This window comes from Setaria italica, chromosome III, assembly GCF_000263155.2.
Source record: "Setaria italica strain Yugu1 chromosome III, Setaria_italica_v2.0, whole genome shotgun sequence".
Lineage (NCBI taxonomy): Eukaryota > Viridiplantae > Streptophyta > Magnoliopsida > Poales > Poaceae > Setaria > Setaria italica.
Genome location: NC_028452.1, coordinates 47,439,967 through 47,453,976, shown reverse-complemented (window position 1 = coordinate 47,453,976; position 14,010 = coordinate 47,439,967). Strand labels below are relative to the sequence as shown.

The window sequence follows — 14,010 nt, the reverse complement described above, 5'->3', positions numbered from 1 at the left end:
ATGGTGGCGTCGGCGGCGAAAGCGATTCGGAAACCGCGTCTCAAGCCACTGGCCGCGGGCCCTGCCGGGTGGCTTGACCCTCCTGGCCTTCCGTGTCAGAGACGGAGACGGCGCCCACCCCCCCACCCGCCCGCGGCGCGGGTATAACGGACCGAGGTGCCGGCGGCCCGCGGGCGCGGCCCAGATAAAAAGAGCATGCTGCTGCGGTTCCAGCCTCGCCTCCGCCTCCTCCCGTCAGCAGCAGCAGCAGCGTCGGCGCCGCCTTTTCCTCCGCGCGGGCCCGCCTCCACCACCGGCGTCTCCGTCGTCGTCGTCGGCGGCGGCGCGGGATCGGGCGTGCGCATCACCTGCGGGCGGCGGCGGCGGCGTCGCGGGACGGCGGTGGCGATGGCGTCCGGCGACGCGCGCGTGGCGGGGATCGCGTCCTCCATCCGCGTCATCCCCGACTTCCCCAAGCCAGGTGGGGTTCCCCCGCTCCTCTCTCCCTCTCCCTCTCTACAGCCCTTCAGGATCGCTCGCGCAGGGTAGGTGGGCTGGGCTGCTCGATTCGATTGAGCGGTCGGCTTCATGCTTGCGGCTGGCGGCGGCGCTGCCGGCAGTCGATGACTCGCGACGGTTCGTTGTATAGATTTGCTTTTCAGTAGTACCACCATGGGGGATGACGTATGCGGGATTCCGGAGCTAGCGGTAATTAACTGAAGTGCGTAACCTGGCGTCACGGCATATTACTAAAGCCGTGAATAATATGAGTATAGTGTGCTAATAACAAAGTTGTTCTGAGGGCCAAGGAAGTTTATTTATTTATTTATTTACCTTTCACGTGCAAGCTGCGTGCTATTTTATCAGGCCACGGGGATCGGTTAGCTACTACCCGCATCTTGGTTCTTCGTCTCCCCCACCATAGTGGGGGACTGGAGAGCCATGTATCAAACATTGCTTAGTGTGGTGTTACAAAACTGCACCTTTAAAATGATACGCCACTCTCTGCTGATGTGGGGTTTTGAAAAATTAGTCTAGATTTCTGGTGTGTGGGAATTGCAGTACTTGTTCTTTGTATTAATCATCATGCATCGATTTTGTTTCTGTTTTATTTTGTTGTAGGGATCATGTTTCAAGACATCACGACGTTGCTCCTTGATCCGAAGGCGTTCCGCGACACGATCGACCTCTTTGTTGAGCGGTACAAGGACCAAGGGATCACCGTTGTTGCTGGTAAAGTATAATTATGCATTCAGAATTGTAAGCAATGCAACCGACAACCGTATGTGTTCGGTGGCTCTCATTTATCATGTTTGTTGCCATGGGAAACAGGTGTTGAAGCTAGGGGTTTTATCTTTGGCCCTCCTATTGCTTTAGCTATAGGTGCAAAATTTGTACCTTTGAGAAAGCCAAAAAAGTTGCCAGGTCTGTATATCTACCGTTAACTGTGTGGCATTGTTATTATTGAACGACGATGCTCAGAGCTCAAGGTGAATGAAGTAGCTAACTATCTTCCTTCTGTTTACTAGGTGAGGTGATCTCTGAAGAATATTCTTTGGAATACGGGACCGACAAAATAGAAATGCACGTCGGAGCTGTGGAGGCCAATGATCGAGCACTTGTTGTCGATGATCTTATTGCTACTGGTGGAACACTTTGTGCAGCTGTCAAACTTCTTGGTGAGCTCCTGTCTTCAGTTTTACTTTGTTTTTTCTACTGTGTACACAATGTTGTAAGCCAATTAGCTAAATCCTTTTTATCATGAAAAATCATGCTAAACACTTGATTTTCCTAGAGTTGCATGTCTATTGGTTCATGTTTATGGTTCCCTTCTCTCACTTCGGATCACTTTCCTATTGTTTATTTTATGATGGTTTATTTACTTCAATTGTGTTTCTTTTCCTTCGCAGAACGTGTTGGAGCAAAGGTGGTTGAGTGTGCTTGTGTCATTGAATTGCCAGAATTAAAGGTATGCTTTGCTTCTGATACACCAATGTCCCTGGTCAGAAAAAACATTATCTGTACACCACATTAGAGTTGTTGTCATGCTCTTACTAGGAGTTTCTATTTGCGTCTGCTATGTACCTGGCAGCTTTCTTCTGCATATTGTCATCATAGAAAAGGGTAAAATCACATATTGTGACTTGACACTTATGCATGGAAGGGAACAATTGAAGTCATGCCTGGAAGTTCATAAGCTTATCTAATTTTTTCAAGTATATATTGATGGCACTACAATCTCAGGTGTCTGAATTCCACAGCCTAAATAGTTAATAGTAATCATCTAGGATCAAAATGGAAATTAGATAATGAAGAAAAAACGTTTAGAGTACCTGTTATGAGAAATTATCTTTGCTTACTATTCTAACTATATGTTGTATTTTAGGGCCGGGACAAGCTAGGGGACAGGCCCGTTTTTGTCCTTGTGAAAGCAGACTGAGCAGGATGGAATACAAGTACACAACTTAGGACTTCTCAGAGTTGGCCCTGTTGATGCTCCCTCTCCAGAACCATTCTGGAGGCAACAAAGTATCCCATTTTACAGCATCGGCTAATTCCTAGCTGATGCATAATAAAGTTTTATCTTTGAATTTGTGAGGCCATGAATTATTTGTCAATATGGACATGATTGCTGGTCCTTGTAAGGCTTATGTATGTCAAAACAGTGCCAACTATTCAGATCAAAATTAAGGATAATCCTTGTTGGAGTTTGTTGTCATTGCTAGTACATACTTTCTTGGTGCAATTATTCATGACTTAAAGTTGCCATCATAATAGTGGTTCATGTTTGGACATGGGCTTCTGAAGTGATTTGAGAAGATTATGCTACTGGCTGGCTAAGGGGCCTGGTGGTCATGAGTTCATATTTCCTTGATGATCATGGATACTATTTTCCCCAACCATTGATTATATTTTATTTTAGATAGTTATATAGTTTGATGCGTGTCTACTCCATGTCTTTTGCCATCTCCTTTTGTGCCAAGTGGCATGGGTCTTGATTATTCATGTTTGCAACTTGAATTTTGTAATCCTGGTTCTTCACAGTGTTGAACATGTGGAATATTTACTTGAAGCATGCATATGCTTTCCTGGCAGTGAAACATTTGGGGTGCATTGTGCACTCCTGCCCATGGGTCATGCTCTGATTAGACTGGTCTACCTATCAGAAAGGAGACTGTTAATTGTTTTGTGACATGTTTATCGGTTTGTATGTTTTATTAAAAGGAGCATTATTTCCTTAACTGAACCTTAGAGAGAGTACTGCCTTAACTGAATTATACTTTTAGAGTACGGTGCTATCTGCCTACCAACTTTTAGTTTGTAAATGAATTGTTGTTGCTTTCTGCTGAACAGTTGAACATCCTGATTGATGATGTATAAGTGATATTTGACTTGAAGATTGTTATGCATTCAGCAAACGGTTTTCCAATCATCTGTTATTTTTATGTTTGACAATGAACTTTTTGTATATGATCTCTGACTTCGACTTTGTTCTATTTTCTTTTGAAAGTCAATCTGTTTACTTTTGACTTCTTTGCCTTGCATTAACTCAATGGATGCTTATTCTCTTTTTTTTTCAAGTAGCTTTTTTGGTGTCTTCCATGGATATTCCCTCCACTTGAGTTTCTACTGGTGACAGAAATGGTGTTGATTCAATAAAAATCAAGCAGAAGTTCTGTATCTTGCTGAGCATGATGACTTCCCCATCAGTTAGAGTGGAGGAATATATTCACTTATAAGTATCATCTTAATGAGGAGATTAGTTGACTTTAGCTGGCTATACTCATGGCTATAAGTATCATCTTATATGTTCCTTCTTATACTCATGGTTTGCATGAACTAATGCGACTTGTTCTTTGTTCCTGCAATTTGCACCAAGGGTACATTGTTCTTGCCCCCTGCAATTTGTATATGTGGTACATTGTTCTTGCCCAAGTTATCAGGGCAGAGGCTGCATAATTCAGTAATAGAAAAGTCTGCTTGACTAGTTTACTCTCTGGTTCAGCTTTTATGCATTTGTGCAAGTCAATCAATACAATCAAAGTTTAAAACAATGGCGCATTCTTGTTGTCAATGAAAGTGACATAAATTTGTGTTTGTGTAGTAATATATTAAGTTTATTAGAATCGAGTGGATGGTTGTTAAGTATATTAAGGCCCATATGGCCCATGAGGACTCTATATAGCCATCATCCCTGATGGACAGCAGCATCTCAATTCTTGTCTCACACAAGGTTAGTAACATGAAATCAGAGCAATTTCTTACGTATAGATTTGTCATGGGAGTTAGGGCAGAATTTGATTCCATTCGTACACGGTTGCTTCATAATTCATCCAATATCACCATGGCACAGGCTTTGTCAGATTTACTTGCTGAAGAGACTCGTTTGAAGTGTCCACTTCTTCTATGTCAGCATCCCACAGTGTGTTAGCAGCTTTCAAAGGACCAGTGCACCAAAAGGTGCCTTTTCATAGCCGTGTAAGCATTGTGGCAAGATTACACATACAGAAAATTATTTTGCAGCACATCCGAAGAAATTAGCTGAGTTTCGTGAACGTCGTGCTAGTCGTGGCCGTGGTACAGCTCCTGCTCCTAGAGGCTCAGTGTCTGTTGCTGCTGCACTCCTGGTAGTGCTCCTTCACCGTCTTGGGTGCTTTGCAGCACATTCGAAGAAATTGGCTGAGTTTCATGAATGTCGTGCTAGTCGTGGCCGTGGTACAGCTCCTGCTCCTAGAGGCTCAATGTCTGTTGCTGCTGCTCTCCTGGTAGTGCTCCTTCACCATCTTGGGTGCTTGATTCGGGAGGCCTCTTTTCATGTGATATCTGATCGGTCCCAAATTGTGGCTTGCAGCCTGTTGCTAATGGTGCTTCTGTTCAGACGGCTGATGGTACGTCCTGTCCTATCACTCATTAGGGTTCACTATGCACTTCTCATTTCTCTGTTCATGATGTATCTTTTGTACCTCAGTTGTCCATGAATCTACTTTCAGTTGGTCAAATTACAGATCAAAATTGCTTCATTAGTTTTGATGACTCATCTTATTTTATCCAGGATCATCAAAGCGAGCCTGTAATTGGGACTGGCCATCGCCGTAAAGGTGCTCCTAGCCTCTACATTTTGGACACCTTGCGTCTTCCTTCTTTTGCTGCCCCTATTGCCCGAGTATCATCTGCATCATCGTCCTCTTCCTTCGCCAAGTGGCATCATCGTCTTGGGTCATCTTTGTGGGTCTCGCCTGTCGACATTAATAAATAAAGGTTGTTTAGGTCATACATCTATTGAGTCTAGCTTTCATTGTAAGGGTTGCAAACTTGGCAAACATATACATCTTCCATATTCCTCTAGTGTTTCTCATTCATCTAGACCTTTTGATCTTATTCATTCAGATGTATGGGTCCTGCACCTTTTGCTACAAAAGATGATCATAAATATTATGTCATTTTTATTGATGATCATTCTCGATATACATGGATTTATTTCATGAAGCATCATTCGCAGTTATGCTCAATTTACCCATCTTTTACTCGCTTGGTTCACACTCAGTTTTGTACTTCTATTAGAGTTTTTCGTTCAGACTCTGGTTGCGAGTATTTATCTGATGTCTTTCGCCAATTTTTGACCTTTGAGGGTACACTTGCTCAGCTCTCATGTCCTGGCGCTCATGCTTAGAATGGTGTTGCTGAACGCAAACATCGCCATCTCACAGAGGCAGCTCCAACGCTTCTGATTTCCTCTTTTGTTCCCTCTCATTTTTGGGGTGAAGCTATTTATACTGCAATTTACCTCATCAATAGACAGCCATTATCCAAACTGTGTGGACAATGTCCTGGTGAAGTACCTTTTGGTACTCCTCCTAGCTATGATCATCTTCAAGTTTTTGGATGTACATGCTATGTTTTGCTTGCACCTCGTGAGCGGACTAAGTTGACTACGCAGTCTATTGAATGTGTTTTTCTAGGGTATAGTCCTGAGCATAAAGGTTATCGGTGTTATGATCCTTCTTCTCTTCGCATACGTATCATGTCACCTTTGTTGAGGACCATCATTTCTTTTATAACCCCTCTACACAGCCCTCATATACTCCCACAGAGTCCACATCTTTTATGTGTCTTCCTCCTATTTCACCCATGAGTGATGTCACTTCACCTTCAGAGTCCATCCGTGATCCTTCCATTCCCATCACGCCTCCTCTCTATGAGCCACCTACAACCCCTCCATCACCTCCACCTCAATCTTTTTCAAAACCACCTGTCACACATTTTTTCAAACATCATCCCAAAAACCCTACCACACTTCTTTCTAGTTTTACCACCTCGACCAATCCTGACACGTCTGTTGTTGATGCTTCTGATAATATTGATGAGTCATATATTATTTCTGATGAGTTATAGGATGATGAGTTACAGGCTGGTCCACGATATAATCTACAAGATCATAGTACTATTCATCCTGAAGACAAGTATAGTTTTCCCTATGTGAATACTGTTGTTTATGAGCCAATCACTTATCAGGAAGCTGCTAGTATTCCAAAATGGCAGCTTGCTATGTCTAAGGAGCTTGCTACCCTTGATCGTACAAGAACATGGGATCTCGTTCCATTACCGTCACATGTCGTGCCTATCACATCTAAGTGGGTATTCAAAATTAAGATCAAGTCAGATGGTTCCATTGAGAGATATAAAGCTCGTTTTGTTGCAAGAGGTTTTCAGCAGACTTAGGGACAAGATTATGATGAGACATTTGCACCAGTTGCTCATATGACTACTGTCCATACTCTGATTGCAATGGTTGCCACTTCTTCCTAGAAAATCTCTTATATGGATGTTAAGAATGCTTTTCTTCATGGCGATTTGCATGAAGAAGTTTATATGCAACCACCTACAAGTGTTGATGCTCCTTTAGGCTATGTTTGTTGTCTTCGACGTGCTTTGTATGGTCTTAAATAGGCTCCTTGTGCTTGGTTTGAGCGCTTTGTATCTGTGATACGGGCTGCTAGTTTCTCACCTAGTGACCATGACCCTGCCTTGTTTATTCATCTCTCTCCACATGGACGTACTTTGCTTCTTCTATATGTGGATGATATGTTGATTACTGGAGATGACGAAGAACACATCTCATTTGAAAAAGCAACTTCATGAGCAATTTCAGATGTTTGATTTGGGAGCTCTCAGTTATTTCTTAGGGATTGAAGTGTTGCATTGTGAAAAGGGATATTATATTTCTCAGTCTAAATACACACAAGATCTTATTGCTCGTTCTAGAATTTCTGACACTAGGACGACTGCAACACCTATGGATTTTCACTTGCAGCTTCATCCTACTAATGGTACACTCCTTGAGGATCCCTCTCGATATCGGCATATTGTGGGTAGCCTTGTTTATCTCACCGTTATAAGACCTGATATTGCACATGCAGTTCATATCTTGAGTCAATTTGTGAGTGCTCCTACTTCTATTCACTTTGGACACTTGCTTCATGTGTTGAGATACTTAAGAGGGACATCATCCCAGTGCTTGTTTTATGCTCATGATAGTCTGCTTCGGCTTCATGCTTACTCGGACTCCACTTGGGTGAGTAATCCAATAGATCGTCGTTCCGTCACAAGATATTGTATCCTTCTTGGATCTTCTCCTCTTGCGTGGAAGTCCAAGAAGCAGGCAGCTGTATCTCGATTCAATACAGAGTCAGAACTTCAAGCACTTGCCACTACAACTTCAGAAATTATATGGCTTCGATGGTTGTTGTCTAACTTTGGTATTTCTTGTGATGGCCCTGCACCCATTCTTTGTGACAACACTGGAGCCATAAAGATTGCCAATGATCCTGTGAAGCATGAGGTTACAAAGCATATCGGAGTTGATGCCTCATTTACTCGGTCTCATTGTTTGCAGAAAACTATTGCTCTTCAGTATGTGCTTTCGGAGCTGCAAGTGGCAGATTTTTTCACCAAAGCACAAACTCGAGAGCAACATCGACTTCACTTACTCAAACTCAATGCTTCAGATCCTCCACTTCCACCTTGAGTTTGATGGGGGGTGTTAAGTATATTAAGGCCCATACATATTACAGGCCCATATGGCCCATGAGGACTCTATTGGCCTATATGGCATGGCTCCACTCCTGAACTCCAGCAACTCCACCAAAAAATCTAGCCAAACACCCCAGCTCCAAAACTCCATGGAGCTGTGGTGCAAATGGAGGTGGAGTTTTGGAGCACCTCTTTTGTTGCTCCAAAACCCTCTCTTTTGAACCTCCTCATGGAGTTGGTGGGTAACTGCCCACCAATACCACTATTTACATAAAAAAACGTTTCGCTTCTATTCTCCAAGACTCCCCCGCGCCTCCCATTTTCTCCGTCCCGTGCCTCCCATTTTCTCCGTCCTGACTCTATTCTTGCGAGACCGACCGCTGTTAGGGTTTGGACTGCCGCCAGCCCGACCAGCGGCCGTAGTCCACCCCCGCCGCCGGCTGCCCTAGGCTCACCGCCGGTCTCCTAGCCCTACCCGGCTGCCTAGCTCCACCTCCCGCCACGTGCCGCACGAGGCCCGCCGTTGGCCGCCACTTGCCACACAAGCTCCGACGCCGACCGCAGCCCCCCGCCGACGGCCACAGAGGCCCGCCAACAGCCATCCGGAGGAGATCCCCCACCGGCCGAGGCCTGCCACCGGCCGCCGCCTGCTGCACAAGCTCCGACACTGGCTGCAGCCCCCCACTGATGGCCGTAGAGGCCTGCCAACAACCGTCCGGAGGAGATCCCCCGCCGGCCGCCGTTCACAAGGTATGGTATACTACAAATCCAACAAGGGAACTACTTGCAACGCTTGAAATTTTTCTAGTGTGAAATGTGAACCGGCCATCCCCTATCAAGTATGTGCGTGTGGATTAAAGTCATCGCAACAGTGAAGATGCCACCGTTTATTTGTTTTCAGCAGCTTGGTTTGTGTTTACATGTATGCAGTAACATGTATGCAGCAACATGTATGCAGTAACTTGGTTTGATTGGTAACTGTAATTAGGTAATTTGGTTAGGATTCATATACATTAGGTAACTAAAATTAGGTAACTTGGTTTGATTTGTACACATTGGTTAACAGAAATTAGGTAACTTGCCTTCTAATATGAAATTTGTGAGTTCGATAGATGTCTGAAATTGATTGGAACTCGGAGAACACTCGAGTGTTGTGTATGTTGTTTGCCAAACAAGTTGGAAAAGGAAATCGACCAAACACATACTTGAATGCACTTGGTTATGCTGGGGTTGAGAAAGGGTTCAAAGAAAGGATTGGAATTGTGGCTACCAAGAACAAATGGGACAAGTTGAAGGAAGATTTCAATGCATGAAAGAAACTAATGCTGAGGCAAACAAGGACTGGTTGGGATCCTATAAAGAAGACTATTGCTATGGAACTATGAACTTATTTTGTAATTTTGGTTAAATGACATGTAATTTATTATTATTTTGGACTTCACTGCATGTACTTTCATTTCATATTTGTGAGAAGTAGTTCAAGTCGAACCAGGGGCAAGAATGGCAATCTACCCTCAAACTCCTCTTTTCTGGAGCTGGAGATACTCTCCAAGCCAAACACCCTTGTCAGATAGCTCCAACTCCACCCAGAGCTGGCTCCACCTGGAGTTCTGGAGTGGAGCAGCTCCACCCAGAGTTGGAGTCATGCCAAACATGGCCTATATAGCCATCATCCCTAATGGACAGCAGCATCTCAATTCTTGTCTCAACCAAGGTTAGTAACAATGGTGACCATTTAATATTGTTATGGTGTACAACTGCCTTCCCACAATTCCTTTGTTAGAATTCACTGCAGTGTGTGACTGTAGAGATGGAGACTAACTATTCGCAAGCTATTCAAATATATTCAATTTCATGTGTTTGTTTTTTATTTATTTACTTTCTTCATTGTTTGTCAAAACTACTGCCCTGTTGTATTTCATATTTTGAATATAAGTAATGTTGCGATCATGGTACTCCTATTTCTTGAGAAAAACCATTCGAGAAAAAATTTCTTTGAGAAAAGAATGCGTGAAATATCTTAAACTCAAGATATAGTTAATTGTGAAAGCAAACGTACTCATGTTAAAATGTAGCTGTTCTTCTGAAAAACACAACAAAGCAACGCCATCAGCTGGCATAATTTATTGGTGCCAGTTTCTACACTTAGGGGGTGTTTGGATATGAGGTGCTAAACTTTAACAGTGTCATATCGGATGTTCGGATGCTAATTAGGAGAACAAAATATGAGCTAATTATAAAATTAATTGTATAACCCTGTGCTAATTCGCGAGATGAATCTATTAAGCCTAATTAATCCACCATTAGCAAATGGTTACTGTAGCACCACATTGTCAAATCATGGACTAATTAGGCTTAATAGATTCGTCTCGCGAATTACACTCCAACTGTGCAATTAGTTTTATAATTAGTCTATATTTAATACTTCTAATTAGCATCCAAACATCCGATGTGACGGATGTTAAACTTTAACAGGTTGAATCCAAACAGGCCCTTAGTTTACAAGCTAAGAAATGCTATGAAGAGAATATCTTTTAGGATCTCCAAAGGAGGCGATCGCACAAGCAATTTGGCTTTCCCATACTTTGAAGTTGGACGTTGTGTAAGTCAGAAAATAAACATAAGTGTTTACTTGGCAATCATCATATATTATGTTCTTTGTTTTGATTCTAGTATTGATATATTGTTGGTTTGTTTATGTATTCTATAATGCATACTCGTGCAGTTTGGCCGCATAACATCGGAGGCATCATCGCTTCTTTCGTACAGCTAAAGGTTAAGAATCACAGACCATAAACAAACCTCATCTTGTTCCCTTAAATCATTTTCCTTGCCAGAATCTTAGCTGTTTCTGTTTGACAAAGAGAGGCAAGAAGTCCCTTTTGAGGACATGCCAGAAGTACAACTGATTTGTACATTGTGGTGGATCTGAGTCATGTGCAGCTCTTAATTGCTAGATGGGTGCAGATCACTTCCTGCTGACAAGGATATCAGCAGCAGATCTCCAGCAGATTCAGATTTGTCTGGCATTGCGGAAACCTGACACCTTATGTGGAGACCTACATTGTGGTTTCCATTTTGATGGTGCACATGCTCATCGAATCGCAAAATGTGCCATAATCTGAATTTAAAATCCAACTGAGTTTTCTGAAGGCCTTTGGTATTCTTGTTGCAGCTGGTGCCTTGGTTGACCTTCACAAAGGTAGCATTTTATACACCATCTGTTGAACCTTTTGCATTTGTTCAATCTTTTTCCTGTAAACTGCTGTGGTCTAAATTGCATTAAGAACTTCCTTGTATGAGGCTGTAGGCACGGACCAATTGCTATCTAAGTTTAGTTCAGAAAATTTCACTGGATTACATAGTTCCTGTGTTTCAAATTTAGCTTACTCTGGAGTCTTTTTTCCATGTACAAGTACGGAAAATCATTTAGGCTTTTGGAGTTATGCAGAAGAACACCAGTACATTCTACATTGAAGAATGCATCATTCCTCAATATCAGCAGAGGCGTTGGCATATCTCCTTCAGTTTCTAAAGAATGTTCAGATTCCCTCCACCATGTTCGTGCAGGCCTCTCTTTGCATCTCCAGTTTTCTTTATTCTATCTCTCTAACCAGCATTACACTCTTTTATTCTATTCTATTCTATTTTCTGAGGTAAACCCTGTCTCACCATAGACTTCCTCTCCCTCCCCTTGATAAACCAATGATTAGTGAAGTGTCCCCAATCATGGAACCTTCTTCTCAGACAGGCCACGGCACTGTAATCCCGGATAAGTCACTGTCTTGTCTACCAACTAGCAGTTGAAGTTTTCTGATCTTGTAACCTTCACGTCTCCAGGATATACTTTGGTTGATTTTAATCGTTAACTTATAGCCATAAACTTCGTCCCAAGCGTGGACTGCCATTTCTTTAATCAGAGTCACATTTTTTAATTTTGAAGATGATGCCCAGCCCAGCAACCTTTCTGAATTCTTGTTCCTGAACAGCATAAAAGCACCTGCACAGTTGTGCATTGGTCTTCATCCAGCAAACATCTCAGACACACAAAAACACTACACAATCACCTCTGACCTCTAAGTCCCCATTGCACATCACAATGGAGGCTGGAGGGTTGATCACTGAGGTCGGTTGGACTGAGTTCGACTTTCTGTCGCATGGAGAGGAGTCAGAGGTAATGGCCCAGCTGCTAGGTGGCTTCCCCTCCCATGGTGAGGAAGGCCACCAAGATCTGCCTTGGTCCGATCAAGCTTCCAATGCATACAGTGACAACATTGGAAGTAGTCTTGCTGTCCAACCTGCATATGAGGGCTACTATTTGAGCAACTCCAATGAAGCCCTCGGGATCAGCTCCTGCATTGCACCTGATGACCTGGGCTCGGTCCAGGAGTACGGTGCAACTGAGTTTGTCAACATGTTCTCAAACCATTCCCCTAATTTTTATGGGAATGGTGACCGGAGCTGCGAGGATCTGGATGTTCCAAACATGAGTATGCTCGACTCAGTAAGTGCTACCAACAAGAGAAAGCACTTGGCTGAAGAACTCGATGGCCAAACAAGAGTAAGTCTTCGTGATTATCCTTTCTAGCATCAATATTATGGCTAGAAACCTCATGTTACTTACGTAAGTGCTTAATAAAATGGGATAAATGCAGGGCCGGAAATGCGCACGGAAAGTTCAAACTAAGCGAACGAAGAGGGCCAAACAGAGTAGAGATGAGGATGCAAGTAGGAGCCCAACAAGCTGCTGCACTTCTGACAGTGACTCCAATGCCTCTCTGGAGTCTTTAGATGCTGATGCTCTTCCGAAAGGCAAGGCTCGGGCAGGCCGCGGTGCGACAACTGAACCCCAGAGCATCTATGCAAGGGTACTATATATGATCATCCTAATCTGTTCATGAAAGTGTCACTCCTCTTCATAACTGAATCTGACAGTACTGTTGCTGTTCTTTGGTTATGCAGAAAAGGAGGGAAAGGATCAACGAGAGGCTGAAGATTCTGCAGAACCTGGTGCCCAACGGGACCAAAGTAGATATCAGCACCATGCTTGAGGAGGCAGTCCACTATGTGAAGTTCCTGCAGCTTCAGATCAGGGTGAGGATTTGCAGATTTTTCTGATAGTGTTGGCGCCATCCATGTTGTAGCGCAATGACGACATTCCACTGACATTTTCCTTTTTCTGAATCTGCAGCTCCTGAGCTCGGACGACATGTGGATGTATGCCCCGATCGCGTACAACGGGATGAACATCGGGATCGATCTGAGCATGGACAGATGATCAAACGCGAACAATCGTGATCAAGGAAATTTGTTACTTAACCGATGAAAAATGTGCTTGGTATAACCAGTCTGAACTTTTTATACAGTTCGAGGACCATAGGTACAGAAGCAGCGTGCTAGGCGCAGACTCTGAAACTTCTGAAGGCAAGGGAGTGACAAGCTGCCTACAGCCTACTGCACCACTTACATCAAGAGATCGTTTTACTCCCAAATTGCACGGGACATTTTTCTTTTCTTTTGTCTCGAGAAGAGGCATCTTTTAACAATCAGTAAACTGAGATATTTTTCCCCTTTATTATTATATGTAAATTGTACAAGTTTTTGTTTCTTCTCTTTCGAGCAAATACCAAGAGCAATTCACACTCCTACTCCTGAAACCGGACACGTGACCTCCCCCATCTGATTTCACCCGATTTTCACCAACGTGGTGCTGATATGGCAGCGATTTTGAACCGACGTGGCACGGGTTCACATGTCATCCTCTAGCTTCTTCTACGCTTCCAGTGCGCGAGCGGTGCAGCCTTCCTCCAACCCGCATGCCCGCCGACGAGCTCGGCGCTGTCCTGGCATTCTCCATCCGCATGCTTGCGGACGAGCTCGGCGGTGCCCTGCGTTCTCCCTCTTGCGGCCGAATGCGGCTACTCGGGGCTACCCCCAGAGATTCCATCAAGCTCCGTGCCATATATAGCAGCGGAGGCGCCTGTTGGTGATTCACCATTG

At 43.7% G+C, this 14,010-nt stretch overlaps 2 protein-coding genes across 2 annotated transcripts; both read left to right on the top strand.

The window, feature by feature from the left end:
• The first annotated feature begins 171 nt into the window (after window positions 1-171).
• Window positions 172-2,707, top strand: LOC101775105 (adenine phosphoribosyltransferase 1). Its single transcript, XM_004962974.3, has 6 exons — window positions 172-460; window positions 1,102-1,212; window positions 1,312-1,404; window positions 1,509-1,658; window positions 1,890-1,948; window positions 2,366-2,707. The coding sequence occupies exons 1-6, from the start codon at window positions 196-198 to the stop codon at window positions 2,417-2,419; spliced, it is 732 nt and encodes a 243-aa protein (XP_004963031.1). The 5' UTR covers window positions 172-195; the 3' UTR covers window positions 2,420-2,707.
• A 9,480-nt stretch (window positions 2,708-12,187) lies between these two features.
• LOC101780927 (transcription factor bHLH139) lies at window positions 12,188-13,288 on the top strand. Its single transcript, XM_004964090.3, has 4 exons — window positions 12,188-12,571; window positions 12,666-12,878; window positions 12,973-13,104; window positions 13,202-13,288. Exons 1-4 carry the CDS (start codon window positions 12,188-12,190, stop codon window positions 13,286-13,288), a joined length of 816 nt encoding a protein of 271 aa, XP_004964147.2.
• Window positions 13,289-14,010: the final 722 nt, after the last annotated feature.